This window comes from Tasmannia lanceolata, unplaced genomic scaffold, assembly GCF_043159265.1.
Source record: "Tasmannia lanceolata isolate RefF3 unplaced genomic scaffold, GAP_Taslan_0.1 ptg000015l, whole genome shotgun sequence".
Classification (NCBI taxonomy): Eukaryota; Viridiplantae; Streptophyta; class Magnoliopsida; order Canellales; family Winteraceae; genus Tasmannia; species Tasmannia lanceolata.
The window spans coordinates 39412698-39430367 of NW_027518692.1; the positions used below are offsets into that span (position 1 = coordinate 39412698).

The 17670-nt window shown below is 39.0% G+C and overlaps 1 protein-coding gene across 1 annotated transcript; it reads right to left on the minus strand.

The window, feature by feature from the left end:
• Positions 1-5734: 5734 nt before the first annotated feature.
• LOC143891986 (cysteine-rich receptor-like protein kinase 15) lies at positions 5735-14143 on the minus strand. The gene is made up of 8 exons (XM_077396467.1): positions 13093-14143; positions 11619-11864; positions 8539-8679; positions 8254-8456; positions 7941-8151; positions 7597-7834; positions 6467-6617; positions 5735-6363 (listed from the first exon to the last, which is right to left on the minus strand). The coding sequence occupies exons 1-8, from the start codon at positions 13874-13876 to the stop codon at positions 6052-6054; spliced, it is 2286 nt and encodes a 761-aa protein (XP_077252582.1). The 5' UTR covers positions 13877-14143; the 3' UTR covers positions 5735-6051.
• Positions 14144-17670: the final 3527 nt, after the last annotated feature.

Sequence of the window (17670 nt, forward strand, 5' to 3'; positions counted from 1 at the left end):
TCATCACATGATATAAAAATGAACAAAATATCTAATATCATGTAAAATGACCAAAATACCATTGAGTCATGAAAAATTACCAAGATACCCCTAGCATGAAAAATGACTAAAATACTCTTATGGCATAAAAATGATCCAGAAACCACTATTGGGTTAAAATTACCATAATAAGCTTGAGTCATGGAAAATAACAACAATATCCCTTATATCAGGTAAAATGACCAAAAATACCCTTGACTAGTGGAAAATGACTAAAATACCTCTATAACATAAAAATGATCAAAATGCCACATATTTGTTAAAAATGACAAGAATAATAGTGTGGTATAAAATAATAAAAAATGCCCCATATCAGCTAAAAATGACTAGCATACCACTATCCCTGAAAAATAACTAAAACACCCCCATGATATAAAAATGATCAAAATACCCCATATCAGGTAAAAATGACCAGACTGCCCATGAATTATGGAAAATAACTTAAATACCCCTATATCGGGTAACAATTAGAAAAATATCCCAGAGTTGTGGAAAATGACTACAATACCCATATGATATAAAAATGATCAAAATATGCCCAGATGACTTAAAAAATGATCAAAGTATGCCACAAGCAAAACTGAGCGGAATACCCCTTAGTCATGAAAAATGACCAAAATACTACTAGTCATGAAAAAGTTATTATCAAGCATGTTGTTGCATATGGCATGTGTGTTTCAAATATGCAAATTTGATTCCATTTTGACGTTGGTCTGGATATCAGAATCACAATTGATTCCCTGGATAAATTCCAATACACATACACTAGAATTTGAATTGTTATTCCGTTTACAAGGGGAATTGGAATTGGATTGGAATGAGATACCGATTTCGACTGGGCTTAGATTTCTTTTCCTTCCACCACCAAACAATAGAACAGAGTCGTGGAAGCTTGGAAAAGAGTTCCCTTTCTATCAATCCTAACGAGAGGTCAAGCAAGGACTTATTTTTGTGTAATCCAGATCCTTGATCTTGTAGACCATTATCAGATGACATTTTTAGTTGGGTCCCATGCTGAATAGACATTCCATCTATAAGATTACATCGTACGAAGAACAATTATTTAGATTTTCTTGGTGGAACTCTGTTTGGATTGCAAGAAAAACATTTCTTAAAGAAAATTTATTCCTAGGAATTTGTTTTTTAGTGTCCACATTCGGGAAAGAAAGAACAAATTTTAAGGATATATCATTGTAAAGAAATTTCCCCAACTAGTTTGGGACAAAGGTTTAGTTGAGTTGAGTTGATCATTGTAAAGAAAAAATTTCCAAGTCTGTTGCTCTCTCATGCAACAGCAGGCCCGTGAAATGTCTTCTGCGACTATCCCTAGCAAATCTCCATTATAGATTAAAGGTCCATCAAAATAAAACTTGAACTCCTTTGGGTCAAGTCAATTTTTTTTATATGTAATCAAACAATGGAACCATCAAATTTGAGAAAAGTTTTTTCTTTTCCAAATATTCTGATTGGAACGAGCGGAAATGGGTTAGATGTGCTTGCTTGTGGGATCCACATGGCACATGTGGGGCCCATAAAGGTCCTCTAGGAAAGGGCATATACACTTGTGCTGCAGCATCCAATGATCTAGACAGTCCATTTGTGTAACACCCCGACGCAACCGTGTAGATATTGTCCGGTTCTAAGCTGCAGGCCTCCCCGATTTTAAAATGCATCTACACAGGGAATGGGGGTCTACAACATATAACCCAGGAACTTTCTCTCTCCGCTTCCGATGTGGGACTATTACAATCCACCCCTCTTAAAGGGCCCAATGTCCTCGTTGGCACATTGTACTAGAGGAGGTATGGCTCTGATACCATATTTGTAACGCCCCAACTCAATCGTGTAGATATTGTCCAGTTCTAGGCCGCAGCCCTCCTCAGTTTTAAAACGCGTCTACACAGGGAATGGGGTTCTACAGCATATAACCCAAGAACTTTCTCTCTCAGCTTCCAATGTGGGACTATTACAATTTGGCTGGCTCCACCACGTACAGCCCACACTATATATAAATATAACTTGTAGATTAGGCAATCCTAACCATCCAATATTTAAACTTTTGTTTCTTAACCATCCACTTTAGAGCCATTATAATAAGACTTTTGAGAGTTGCTTGGACAATAGGATTTTTTTTCCTTTACTAGGCCATTAGAAACTAAATAATATGGAAATAAAATCCTAGAAACTAAATAACATGTAAATAAATCCTAATATCTGCAGCATTCTCCCCCTCTTGAAAAGAACTTGACCTCAAGTTATACTCTTCCTAGATCAAATATGTACACGGCCCAATCAAACAGTAGGAGTGATAATCCGTCAGAAGAACTCGTGATGCCTAATGCTTGCGACAATAGTGAGAGTAGCCCAATATGCCGGCGGAGCATTAGGGAAGAAATCACCCATGTAACATCATAAAGACGTGAATCTCTCTGGAGAATAAATGAAGCATGGAAAATGGCAATGTACACCTCGTGAACTAGCATGAGAGCTACATGAAGTATCAATCCATGACCATCCTCCAAAAAATCAACACTTGTTGGTATCTCATCAGGCTCAATGGAATCATCAATAAAATCATCTGCTAAATCCGTGTCTGGCTTAATGCTGTCGACCAGCATGCTAGAATCCTCTATCAGAATATCCACGGGGCTCAACATTGCCACAATGCTCCTCTGTGTCAACACAAAGCTCAACAATTTGCTCAATCGGCTCAAAGAAAAGGCAATTCTCTGTGATATACTCTCGATCATCCGTCTCAGGTAATGGCTCAAAAGTGAGGTCGCTCGGCTCTGACTTAGGATGATGCTCGGCAACTGGTGCTGGGAAAATCCGAGAATCGTCATACTCATAGACGTCGGCCTCAGCAATCACTGGACTCTCTCACTCTATATCGGAGTTCTCTGACTCAGTATCTGCCATCATGGACTCAATATCTGACATAATCAAGGACTCAACTAATGATCTCATTAACATTAACATCTGGTTCCTTAATAATATCATCAACAAGTGGTACAAGGGAAGTAGTGAAGTGGCTCTGCAAATCGACTCATGCATGCGACGTTCCAAATATATGTTTTATGCTTCAATTTCGACGTCTCATGCACGACGGGCTGCGGCTTCACGACCACGACGAGCTGTGATTAGCCAATCAATTCAATTAATCATCAAAAGATAATAATCCCTAATACATAAGGCCTATTTATAGGCAATTAAACTAAAATTCCATGAAAAAAAATAAATTTCTTAATTCTAAATAACATGAAAAATAAAATCCTATAAACTAAATAACATGGAAAATAAAATCCTAGAAACTAAATAACATGTAAATAATCCTAGTATCGCATCAGTTAGTCAAACCATACTTTTCGAGTCAGCGTCGCGATCCATTTTGAATTAGATGGTCCATCAAATTGTCCTAGGTCCTACTTAGTCCTGGGTCCTACTTACATATACATAGTTAAGACCTAGGATCAAGGTTTTACATTTTGGTTTCGGGAGTGATTTCGGTCCTCACCAAAACCGAAATTTCGGGCGAAATCCACGAAATTAAATAAACCAATATATTATTGGTGAGAAAATTCCAGATGAAATCCCTGAACTTTTGGTAGTTTCGGCTGAAATTTCTGGAAAAGTATTATTAAACGATAAAAAATCTTTTTTTTTTGTGTGAAATTCCTTAAATTTTTTGCTGAAATTTCGGGGGAAACAAAATTTCAATTGAAAATTTGAAATTTCAGTCGAAATTTTATACCATTTCAGGTAAACACGATTTTGGTTTCAATTTCGTTCTCGACCGAAACCCAAAATTTCGGATTTCAGTCGAAATTTATAACCTTGCCTAGGATTAGGGAAGAAAACAGGAAAGAAACTATGGCTCTGTTCACTTGCGTTCCTTGGAAAGCAAATCCTTAGAAAACAACCTATTTTTTCGTTGACAAGACAGAATTCTGGTGTTCACTTGCTTTCCAGTGAAAATAGAATTACACATGTGGAATTTATGCAATAAGTCAAAAAATGACATGGAAAAGCCCATTCCCCCCCTTTAGGGATTTCATTTCCGACCAAAAAACACACGGATTTCGTTTCCCTGGGAAACTAGTGCAAAAAGAAGGGCGAGCAGTTTCCCTGGAAACCTTTTCCTGTGCAAGTGAACAGTCCAAGAAAACCTTTTCCTGCACAGATTCCCTGAATTTTCTTTTCCTAATGCTACGTCAGATTCCCGGGAAACATTTTCTTATCATTTCCCAGGAAAACAAGTGAACAGAGCCCATGGGGAATGGAGAATCACTATAAAACAAGGGATTTGCTAGCATCCATCGCATAAGGCATTTAGCAGATGGTCTATTGCATCTGATCGCAATCACGTAGTGAATGAAAACAAAATCTGCTGAAAGTAAGCCATCTGACAGCCACCATCCCGAAACGCCTTCTGCGACGCTGGCAAATCCCCAAATCCCATATAACCAAAAGCTGAAAACTGAAATGTTGTTTGTGGTTTTTACTTTTTGGTAGGGCTTTTAACATTACTTTTAAATACCAAAAGACATAAATTGACGAACAACATAAAGGGTATTTTTGTACATTGTTGCCCTCCATTGGGATTTACGTCGCTCGTCAGATTTTGTGGGTTCGTCTGGGTCACGATCCGAAATAATTTTGGACCTTGGGATATGGGTCCAATGTACATGATCGGATGCAGTTGCCGTGCCCAAATCCTGTCCATTTACAATTTGATCCTTTGATTGATTGGACTGTCTTGGTCCCATTAAGAGCCCTATGAACCAGGACTGCCTAGGTTTTCAATAAGTGGGCCCTACTGTGGGTTAGTAGACCTGGCAAACGGGTAACCCGCGCGGGTATGGGTAACGGCGGGTACGGGTAAGAAATACCGGCGCGGGTACGTGTAGCCTTTCATGGACCCGGAACCCACCCGGGCGGGTACGGGTATACTCGCAGGTAACCCGGCAAATTTAAAGAAGAAATTATATATATGTTTACCAAAAGAAATTATATGATGAATGGGTGTATGAACACATAAATGTGCTACGATGGATGTACAAGCCTTGATCTTTAATCCAACAGCAGCTTCTTAAGAAGTCAGCTGCTGTTAGATCAAATATCAAGGATGGGATGATGAGTACATGTTTATACGCCCATTAATCATACAATTTTTCATTTACTTTAACAAGTGTTTGTTTTGGTACAACCAAAGATACCAGTCACATAGTCCGATTGCTTTGACTTGTTTGTTGGCCCACCCACATAGTCTATTTTTTACTGTTTAGTGTTTAGGCCTTAAGAATAGAAAGTTGAAAACCGAATGGCGGGCAACCCGTGGGCACCAAACCCCGACCCAGACCCACCCACGGGTCACGGGTACGGGTTGCGTGCGGGTATTTTTTCTCGCGGGTAATGAAATTGGTGCCCGTACCCGTACCCCTGCGGGCCGGGTGTACCCGCGGGTACGGGTCCCATTTTGCCAGGTCTATGGGTTAGCCGGATAATAAAATTTCACAAATCAACTAGTCATACACAATAGAAAATTCTACTACTCTAAATGCTTAGAATTGCATTATTGCACAGAGGATTGCAGGATAATCCAAACCATCTAAGCTACCAACCACGTGTCCAAAGGAAATAGTTAGTACAGTTCAATTAGATCAATTCTGATTGACTCATTCCGCCGATTAGATGAGTAATTCAGAGTCCTGAATTCAATACCGTTTAATCCAGTTTCTGATTTCTTAATGAGAAATTAGAAGAATTTGATTTAGTTTGAAAGAAAGAGACACTTGGTAGGTGATAAACACATGAATGGTGTGCAACCTCAGTGCAGTACACGGAAGCAAGCCACTTATTACATAGGAGCTCACATGATCATATGCCATATGATGCAAACTGTATGTTCAATCACACACAGGTTACTTAAATGTGTGTTGGATATAACCCAAGAATCAATTAGTAAGATCTGACCCATTCAAAGTAAACGGTCAGCACCTATGAGCGGCTTGCTTACCGAGCCACGACAGTAGAAACTGTTACCTCATTGATAGAACATGTTTTAGAACTTTCTGAAGATTGATGCTTTACAATGCCTCCTCTTGCCACAGAAAATGATGGAGGTTGTGTAGGTTGTGGAAGGCTTACAGATTCACTTCCTAGCATGAGAATAACCGATGACATGGTAGGCCTTACTGCTGCATCATCCTGAACACACAACAGTCCGATATGGATGCATCTCAACGCTTCACTCGCCGAACATGCATCCATCAATGATGGATCTACTAATTCTTGGCCTTTGCATTCTAACCATAATCTCCATGCCTGTAATATTTACATCACAGTAAGAGTTTTATTTATCAAAAATGTTCTCCCCAAAAGTAACTAAATGGAAGACAGACTACAGCTATAGGTTAGGGAAAGTTACATATGTGAGGAGGCTTTGAGCATGTTCAGAGAGATAGAAGCCACTATTCCTTTTCCCGCTTACAATTTCTAGAAGGAGAACTCCAAAGCTAAAAACGTCTGACTTCACAGAAAATAGACCTTCCATAGCATACTCAGGAGCCATGTATCCACTGTCCGAAATCAAAATGGGGGTAGCAATATTAGGGGATTAAAGATGGAAGGATAACTAGATATGAGCCTCTAGATCAATTGGTCAACGCTTTGGTTTTCAACCTTGACGTGGGAGGTTCAATCCCAAGTTACCTATCCAAAATATAAAGATATGAGCAATGGTAACATCATTCACCTAATATGGCAAATGATTGTTCTTTGCCCATCACCTCTTGGATTGTATATGAGCAAAATAAAACTTATGCCTTTGTTCTAAGCTAGTATTTGCTGTTTCTGAGTACTTCAATCGTTGAATACTCAGAAGGACAACACTTCAATGAGGTCGTCTAAACACACTTGCTTTGGAGCTCTGTTGAAGTGAAATCAGCCATTCAAAAATTAAGGCTGAGATTAACAACAAAAGGCAGCATGTCTGATGTTAGCCACACGAAATCCCTACCCATTTTGCTCAATTAACTCCAAGGCAACGGTGTTTGATCTCCTCCATTTTAATGGCTTCATAATCATAGTTAGCAAAACTTGATTCGGCAAAAAAAGGGGATGGCAAAAATTCGAGTTTAATATGGTTTTTGTTCAAAAAAACGGAAACACTAGAACATGAGTTTAGAATTTTGTCATTTACAAAATATGGTGGGGGTAAAATTGGAAAGTCGGCCAAAAACACTAGTTTAAAATGTTTAAAACGCATTTTAAACTTGTTTAAACTGTTTGCCTAAAAAAACGAAGTTTTATTTGTTGTAAAAGAGGCACAACAATAAAACGTGTTTTAAAAAAAAAACAAAAAACGCCGTTTAAAATAGAGTTTTGCTAACTATGTTCATAATAAATTGTCAATAACTAATGTCTGATGTATAGCACCATAGATCTCATTAGCCTCTCAGATTAATTTGCTTGGATACTGTTACGTATTATCCTATCCAATTTTCAACTCAAAGCATTAGTCTTCTCACACATGAAGACATTAGAAAAAGAACTTACTATGTCCCCACGACTCTCTTTGTATTAGCTTGATTTTGGTTTCCACCAAAAATCCTAGCCATGCCAAAGTCTGATATCTTTGGGTTCATGTCTTTGTCCAACAACACATTGCTGGCTTTGAGGTCCCTGTGAATGATTCTAAGTCGAGAGTCCTCATGAAGATAGACAAGGCCCCGTGCTACTCCCTTGATAATGTCAAACCGTGCATTCCAGTTTAGTTCTCCACTCTCCGTCGTGTCTGGTAAAGACCAAATTTAACCATTTACTTTGTTAGATTAGCTAATCACTCTGGCTTAAAGACTGACTAGCATGTAAATCGCCTATTACAGGCAAATTCCACTCACCAAAGAGGAAGACATCAAGACTAGTGTTGGGCATATATTCATAGATAAGCAACTTTTCTTCTTCCTGTATACACCAGAACAAGAGCCTCACAAGATTCCTATGTTGAAGTTTGGCGATTAGCATCACCTCATTCTTGAACTCCTCCAAGCCCTGCTCGGATTTCCTCGAAAGCCTCTTAACTGCTATTTCTTGTCCATCAGGTAGTATGCCCTGAAATAAGTTCCATGTGTTAGTTTTCAATTAGAAAGCCTCTTTGGAGTAGAACTACTGCTGGGGATATAATCACCCATTATGTTAGAAAATGTTTGTTACCTTGTAAACAGGACCAAAACCCCCCTCCCCAAGCTTATTCGCATCTGAGAAGTTGTCTGTAGCTACTTTCACAGTGTCAAAATCGATTAATGGCAATTCTTGAGTCCTTAAATCATTTCCTCTATCCATATTTATATGCGGCAAATCTCTGCCAGTGGGAGGCCCCAAATGATGTAATAGAGCATGAATATTTTCATTATTCGCTGTAAAGGATAGCAGTAAATGTATTAGAAATTTTGAGTTTTAAAATGTATCTAACGGGTACAGCCTTTGTTACCAATTTACCTCTATGCGGTATCTTCCTTCGCCATAGATAATAGTAGAAACAGAAACCCAAGAGACCTACCCCAATAAATCCTCCTAGAGTACTGAAGATTACAAGTCTTGAGTGTTGTCTCCCTTTCCCTGTTGATGGTTGTCTCCCCCCTGAAATTTGTATAGAGAATGAAAGGGCAAGGGTGGAAGAAGGAAGCAAGGAGGAAATGATTTTCCATTCAATCTTTAATAAGATGCTTTTTTATTCAGCATACACGTTCAATCTAAATAGTTGAACATAACAAAACTACTCTCTCCTATCTTTTCTCAAGTGATAACAATAGATAACATCTAACCTACATCTAACTAAGATGTAGCATGTGCTGTAATTTATTTATAAGAAATCATATCCTACTAAGAAATAGATAGATGTCATAGATGTAAGATGAGCAATGCATTTAACATTCCCTGCTTTCAGAATCAAACATTTTGCCAATTCAATTGCGATTAATTCACTTAAACTGCTTCATCTATTTTGTTTATACACGTCAAACACTTGAAGAAGGAAACAGAGCATTACTATCAATTGTCTAATTCTTACTGATTTGACTATTCTAGTTGACCAATAGATTTTTGCCTCCTGAAGGTTTACAATTTCCTGCTTTTTAAATAGCAACTAGGTTGTATTTTCTCTCAAATTCTATCCTATGTATATTCCTATGCTCTCCTACAATGTGAGCCCAAAAGAGTCATTGGATAACTTATCCTGGGTTCTAACTCCTTCAATGGACAAACTAAGGTTTTCATCATGAGAAAAGTTCATACCTGTGTTTAGGTGAACTTATTGTGCTGGAATTAAAATTTGAAATCGGCAATGTTAGGTTGCAGCCATGCATTGGCTCGATAGGCACATGTTAGGTGTCGAAAACATTGATCGAAATTGGCTTAAGTATTGGTTTGAATCATATGCTGCTAGATTTTTATTCATTTATCTTTACCATTCTTTTTCTTAGCATTCTTTTCCATTGTGACCTGGTGGTCACGGGTTCGAGGCAGGAAAACAGCCTCTCTGCAAAGCAGGGGTAAGGCTGCGTAAATCTAGCCCTCCCAGACCCTGCAATGGTGGGAACCTCATGCACTGGGCCGCCCTTTTTTTTATCTTTGCCATTCTTTTCGTGATCTCGATGCAAGCATTTGTGAAATTTGTGATGATACTGAAATTGCATTATTTTTCCAAACTTTCGCTTTCTCTATAAGACTATGATTATAAAAGTTTCAACCCTGTTGCATTTCTTTAAGTGACTTCTTACATTTTCCTTTACCAACTTTTTCATTTTATTTTTTGGATCTCTTATACTGTGATAGTTTGCTGTGACATGCAGGGTGTATGAAGATCCTTTCACCTTCTCAGGCTCGTCGAGCTATGAATTTCAAGAGGAAGGGATGGAACTTAGGGCCATGGCTTTTTTTATGATTCTTGTGATTGTATTTGAATCGATGGATGCCATTATAGTGTCATGTAATTTGGTTTACACAGGATAATTTGTTTGTATTCCAATATAGTGTCATTTAAAGATGGTTTAATTTAGAAGGAGAATGGAAGGTTAATCTGTTTTTCCTGTAGGATGTCACACTGAGAAAGAAGTGGTTGATGGCATTACTCTTCGGCCATGTGCCCGAGGTATGTTCCTATTTGACTACTGTTGTACTTAGGATACTTCATTCACTGTTTCAGCTCTTTTTCAAATAGATTAAGTTAGATTTTGTTAACTCGTTTGCTTCACTTCAATTCAGGATGATAATGGAAGAGACTAGTGGTGCTTTGAGTGTCGCAGAACCGGTTTGGTGACTATTGTTTCAGAGTTGTGAATAGGTTAGATTTTGTAATGAACAATGCATTGGTTTACTTCAATTCACTAACAATTGAATGGGTATTTTATATCCCGTCCATGGTGTCTGGTCGTTTTTATGCTTCCCACCATCTTAAATGACACTATTCTTACTATTTGTTTGGATGCCAATATTCAGGCTACAGGTTTATACAGGTTCCAACTGCTTGTAATTTAAAATTTAGTGATTTTTCAAAAAGAAATATGAATCACCGGCGGTCATAAAACTGGTTGGTGAATCTTGCAAAACACCAATATTGAGTATTAGTGACGGTCATGACTGCCGGTGTATGGTAATATACACCGACGGTCTAAATAAATGTCGGTGAATTTTAGCAAAAAAAAGGCAATATTGAGTAATTTAGTGACGGCCCTGACGGCTGGTGTATTATAATATACCCCGACGCGCTTTTTTTTTTAGGACGTTTAGAAATGCCGGTACAATACACGGAAGGTTCTTGAAAAAAGCCTGTAATATCTTCTACGGACTTTTTTTAGGACGTTTAGAAATGCTGGGTTAATATACCGTAGGTTCTTGAAAAAAGCCAGTAATATCTTCTACGGACGCCTGGAACTACCAATGTTCAGAGAAACCGTCGGTGTAAGTTACACTATTGTTCAGGCTTATTTTCACCGACGCTCTTGAACGTCGGTGAAAGTCCTTTATCTTGTAGTGGTCTGACTTGAATATTGAAGGGTCCCCGGAGTTCTTACTCCAAGTGGTCCTTAACCCTTTTGTCTGTGAGCACAATTCGCAGGTCGAGGCGATCTCTCTCCCTACTGTCAGAATGAGGCAGAAGGTGGGACCCAACGCAATTAGTACAGTCCGCACACCCGACTAGATTCAAGCAGCATCAGGGCCAACAGATATTCCTATTCTCCCGTGCAATGAAGGCTCAATGGGTCCCATGATGACACAGCCTCGAGTTCTAACTCATTCGGGGTGAACTTAATGTGTTAGAAGAATCTATATCCTGTACTTGATAATCTTCACCAATATGTGGAAGCTCATTGACAGCAAACAATAATGTGATGAATCTGATAAATCTTTTGTGTCGTCCATTTGTGACTTTTGTTTAGTTTCTTGTTGATGTTTCTATAGAATTTGTTAACAATGGACTCATTATGCTGTCAGTTACCCTATCAGGAAAGATTTTGTGAACCACAAACAAATGAATTTATGTTTGGACGAAATTAACCGAGAGAACTTCAAGAACTTACCAGTGGTAGTTGTATTAGTTGATGGAGGAAGAGGAGGAGCAGGAGCAGGAGTGAGTGCTGCTGATCCCTCATAGTAACTGATCGACTCATTCCTACTACATTTGCAGGTCCGCGGATTGGTTATGCATCTGTGGCAGTCATTATTAGTGAAATCTGGGGGGCACTGTACGAAGCAATTTCTTTCTTTGATCCCAGAAGACGGTAGTACATTAGGTTCCGGCCAACAGCACCTTGTAACTTCAACGCCTGCAGCATGATAAGCCCCACCACTCAGGAAAACCTCCAGGTAAATCGCTTAACCACGCAGATAAAGCAAGAGACATGTTTTGGCTAGGGAAATAATATGAGCACAACCATATTTTGATATTTGCACTAACCCATCTCGTCTTTTATTACTTAAAGAGCTGTCGAAGGTTATTATATGGTTCACAAAAGCCATCACAACTCAATTTACAAAGGGAAGTGATATATTCGCCCCTTTTGATGACTTGGGACACCGAGCGGCAGTGTACGTGGCAATCAGCCTCATTTAATTCTTCTGACGGGTAGTACATCAGGCCCTCTCAGTCATTGATACACTGCTGATGGGTGTCCCAAGTAATCAAAAGGAGCAGATTTATCACTTCCCTTTAAAAACGAAGTTAGCTAGTTTTGTGTAATTATTCCTTCAAAAAAGAAGTCGAGCTAGTTTTGTGTAATTATTCAAACATGGTTGTGCTGATATCCTTTCTAGTTGGGTAATTATAATTATCAATTTTAGCCAAAGCTTGAAAAAATTGAATCTGCACTCCTGTATTTTCTTAATAAATGTCATAGCCTGTTGCAAACACCAAACACCTACAGTCAAGGGTCGATTTGAGGATGACATGTCAAGACTATCAATCCTTGAAAGCCTTGCGTGTGAATCATACCGGCTCCCGCATCATGATAGCACTCCACAACTAATAAAAAAAATGGTATCTAACAAAGTGAAGGGCGCCATGAGTTTTTATGAGATCTTATATGCTTTGTGAGGGGAGCCCAGTATTTTAAAAAATGTACGGTAGGGCTCTGTTTTCTTCTATTTTTGGACAGTATCAGGTACACGAGACCGATTCATTAGATGACCACTCGTTTGGATCAACAAATTGGTCAAGGGGACTGAATTACACAGTGGATTGGGTCAAAGAAATGGAACTTCTACTGCCAATCGTTGAAATTTTGACCGAAATTTTATACTGTTTCGAGTGTACCCGATTTCGGTTTCATTCTCGAAACCTGAAATTTCGAGTAACTAGCCCAACAGAAGAACAGCTATTTTGATCATCCTATGTGGTGGGCCCACCGTATACTAGACTTCCCGCACACGGCATATGAGTAATTGAAAGTTTTTAGCATATTTTTCAAGAAGTAAAGCAGGGTCACCTTGTTCAAGGATCCAGATGATTCATTTAGTAATTGAAAGTTTAAGGTGAAGAGGACATGGAAAACTTACCCCCAGTACTTTTCGGAGCAGGAGCCGGTCCTGGTCCTACATTTGAGGACTCAAAGAAAGGGTCGATCTCGTACCGGAGATTACAACTGGGCCCAAAAACTCTCCCCCCTTTCTTCCCATCGCAGCACCTTGGAATTTCAGAGACGACTCTTTGCAAGCATTCAATGCACTCATTTCCAGATAAATCTTGGGCGCACTGCACGAGCCCGTATATTGTTTGAAGGTCTGAAGCGTTAACTTGTCCAGTCGCAAATTTTCGGGGTGAAGAAGCTGACCCGGCTTGAGAACGTAGTCTTTCCATCAATTTTCCCAACACGTCATTAAACTGAGTTGGGTTTGTGACGTTCTGTGTATTCCACATATAAACCGCTTGGGAATTATCCGTGGGTACTATTCGTAAGTTCGAGTACTGTAAAAGACAGTAGTCGTAGAATATAATTGCAGATTTTCTGTTGGGGCATATTTGTAAAATATCTTGACTCGCTGTGTCGACACAACTCCGGCACTCTGCGGTGGTAACATCACCTCTGCAGAGGACGCGAGCGGAGACTGTGTCCGGACTTTGTCCGGTGGTGGCATTGTAGAAGCCGGTGTGCGTTGCATTAGAGGAGAGAGTAGAGAGGAGGCTATTGAGGTTCGCCTGGTACATGCTATTAGAGGTGTAATTACCTGTATTTAAGCAAAAATTGTAGAGAGGGAGGGCCGTAGTGTGGGCTCGAAGCATGAGGAGAAGAAAAGAAAGAAAGAGCAATTGAAACATGTTTGAAGGGAGAAGACACAACATTGTCAGTTGGGGATTCAAGAAACTTACAAAGAGGAAAGGAAAGTGGGGGGTATTTTAGGAGAAAGATGAATGTATGTGGAAGAAATTTTGTCCAAAGAGACTTTTAGTCGTTAGGTCAATGGAGTTCGAGTCCTTGATGGGGCCATGTTGGAACACGGGTTGATTAGATTAGTCTGCATGAGAAGCAAGAATTAGGCCAACCCCTATGATCTCACAGCATGATCGGAACTCCAGATTTTCCGGTCATGTCATCTCCCCACCGTAGATCGGAACAAGTTACGAACTAAAGGGTGTCCCATGCTTGATATTTGATAACGACAGCTTACTTTTTTAGAAGAAAAAATAAAGTTTTTATATGATGTAAGCAGCCCTTGGAGTCCGTATTTTTCAAAAATTACTTTACGGACCATACTATAGGATGATCCAAACCATCCGTGTGATGAGCCACAATGTAAATAGGTTGTGCCCAAAAAATCATTTCCACAGAATGATCCTAACCCTCCGATCTATAGAGTTCTCCATAATATACAGTTCTCTATAGATCGGAGGGTTGGGTCATCCTATAGAAATGATTTTTTATTTACATTGTGACCCATCACATGGACAGTTTGGATCATCCTCTAGCATGTTCTTTTTGAAAAATACGGGATTATAAGGCTTACACCATATAAAATCATGAAAAGAAAGCTGGTGTTGAATAAAAACATATCAAGTTTTTACGTGTTTGAACGCCCTTCTCATCATATAATTTCTCTCTTTGTCGACAGAAAAAATCTAGGGAGCAGAAATAACACTCTTTTTACGTGGCCAAGTCACAGCCACGCGTTGTGGGTTTATAGTCCGCCGCCGAAGAAAAGTAAGATGGATTAGAGAGGAATATGGAAGAGATGATGGAAACATAACAAAGGCGATAGTGACGGGACTGAAGTTGGGTGGGAAAAACCAGTAAGATTTGATCATATTTGAGAGAGTAATTTCTGGGAAAAACCAGATTGGAGCAGACCATTTGAGAGAGTAATGCCTAGGTGTGTCCTTTCTATTACGACAAAAAAGCCAAATGTCTCCTTTCTATTACCGCCACTTGTGTTCAATATGCGTCCAAAACTCACTCATTTTCTGCCCTAAAATACGTCAGAGAAGATTTTTTGGGAACAACCAATTTATATTGTGGAAATGATTTTTTGGGAACAACCAATTTATATTGTGGCCCATTTAAACGGACGGTTTGGATCATCCTATGGTACAGGGCGTACGATACTTTAAAAAAATACTTCACTGGGCAGACTGACACCATAGGTTGTATGTCAAAAATCATTTCCATAGGATGATCCTAACACAGTGACGAGGTTTCCAAAAATGTGTCATTCCTCTATAGATTGTAGGGATGCTTTTTTCTTTTTTGATAGGTAAGCTGGAGTTTTGCGGGGACCCCTACCAGCTTATTGAAAAATACTTCACTACACGGGCTTACACCATATATATTCCAACAACAATTTTGTGACAAAGCTAGCAAACCAAAAAATATTTCTTACACTCCCTATTAAAAAAAAAGAGTATTGTATAACTATTAAAACTAAGGTATTTTGTAATGAAATTTTTTCTATGTACTAAAACTTCATTGGAAAATTAATCCGAATGACACAAAGCCCTGTTTGGATTCCATGGTATCAAACCTTATCTATGGTATCAAACCTTATCTGATTGTTGAGTTTAACAGCTGTTAGGCTTACTTCAATTAGAGAAGTGTACAAATAAAGTATAGTAATCGTCATAGTATGGGAGTGCGCTGAAGTATGTCATTTTCCTTTCATTATTCAAGTTTCATAAATAATGTGTAAAGGGATAAAGAAATTTTATTTTCCCCTCTTCATGTATCTTGTTGGACTAGAGACAAGGTTTTATATCCTCTTCTAACTATTTTTTCTTACGAATAAAATATAAGAATGCAACATATCATTTCCCCTATAACTAGGAGTTTCATGAATATTGGGATCTATGGTACCAATATATGGTAGAGAGCAGCAGGTAATCTTGTTTTATATTGGTATAGAGTAGCAGGATTTTAATCTTGTTTTATATTGGTAGAGAGAGCAGCAAGATTTTAATTTTGTTTTTTTGGCATAATAGTAGTGACTCCAAAAAATTATAGAAAGCTTGTATTAAAATCACTAGGGCTGCAACTCGAGCCGGGTAAAACCCGACCCGCATCGACCCGACTCGAAAATAGCCTGGGTCGGGTTCAGGTTTCATGGGTTTCGGGTCGAGCCGGGTTCAGCATTCAAAAGCCCGCATGAATCTCGGGTCGAGCCGGGTTTGAAGGGGCCCGACCCGACCCGACCCGAGTTACATAAGTTATAGTATGTACATTTTTTTCTATTGTTAGTTAAAAGTTAAAGGGATAATTACATTTACACCCCCTCTAGTTTCTGACACATCCACTTCCACCCCTATAGTTTAAAACGTGACAAATACACCCTTGTAGTTTCAATTTGTTTAAGGTAGGCCCCCTCAGCTGAAGGTTCGTCCATAGATTGAAGGGTTAGGATGATCTGATGGAGCTGATTTTTTAGGCACACCCTAACTATGTCAGGACCCATCAAATGAACACTTTGGATCATCCAAACAATGTGGGCCCACATTATTTGGATGATTTTTTGGTAGTGTTTGGATTTGGGTAGGGGCCCACATTATTTGGATGATCCAAAGCGTTCATTTGATGGGTCCTGACATAGATATGGTGTGCCCAAAAAATCAGCTCCATCGGATCATCCTAACCCTTCAATCTATGGACGAACCTTCAGCTGAGGGGGCAAACCTTAAACAAATTGAAACTACAGGGGTGTATTTGTCACGTTTTAAACTATAGGGGTGGAAGTGGATGTGTCAGAAACTAGAGGGGGTGTAAATATAATTATCCCAAAGTTAAACTTGAAAACCCACGCACCCACTGTTACTGTATGTGAGTGTAATTTCTGCTTCTATGAGTTGAGTTGATTCAAGTGTTTGATTCAGCATTGTTTGATTGTAATTACAACATTGTTTGATTACAGCATTGTTTGATTGTAATTACAACATTGTTTGATTACAGCATTGTTTGATTCAAGTGTGATGTGAGTGTAATTACATCATTGTTTGATTCAAGTGTAATGTGAGTGTAATTGCTGCTTCTATGAGTTGAGTTGCCTTGCCAAACAAGAATTTTCCTTAAAAATTTACGTCAACGTGAAAAAACCCGACCGACCCGAGATTTATCATGGGTAGGGCCGGGTTTGGGAATCGTGGGTTTTCAGAAAAAAAACCCGACCCGAGATATTTCTCGAGTAGGGTTGGGTTCTCCAAAACCCGACCCGCCCGACCCGAGTTGCAGCCCTAAAAATCACCTTATTGGATATTAGCATCCTTCTGTCTCGATCACCTTATTTTAATTACTTGACAACTTATTTTAATTAATTGAGAAATGGAAATATTAAATTTCATTACAAAATACCTTAGTTGCACGCACATGCGTTTTTACTAGTCAAAGTAGAAAAACCCAATAAATTACTGAAAAAAATATTGACATTCCGCTTCCTCTGCATCAGCACTTTCCAAAATTGAAGTTTCTGATAAATTACAGCGTTGACAATTCACCAAACCCTGACTCTAACTTGTCTCGATCACGGGCTTGAACAGAAAATAGAAAGACAAGGAGAGAGGGAGAGGGAGAGTGGCTTTATCAAAAGGGTTATATGGAAAGTATAAAGGGAGTTTGTTTTCAAAACCGATTTCCGAACGGCCTTAGATTTCCTGTGAAC

Excerpts from the sequence above, each read along its gene's own strand:
- LOC143891986 (XM_077396467.1), bottom strand. The coding sequence starts at position 13,876 with ATGTTGTGTCTTCTCCCTTCAAACATGTTTCAATTGCTCTTTCTTTCT. Across the intron at positions 8,680-11,618 it reads AACTAATACAACTACCACTG|GGGGGAGACAACCATCAACA; the intron begins GTAAGTTCTTGA and ends TACAAATTTCAG. Across the intron at positions 8,152-8,253 it reads GTTTTGGTCCTGTTTACAAG|GGCATACTACCTGATGGACA; the intron begins GTAACAAACATT and ends AACTTATTTCAG.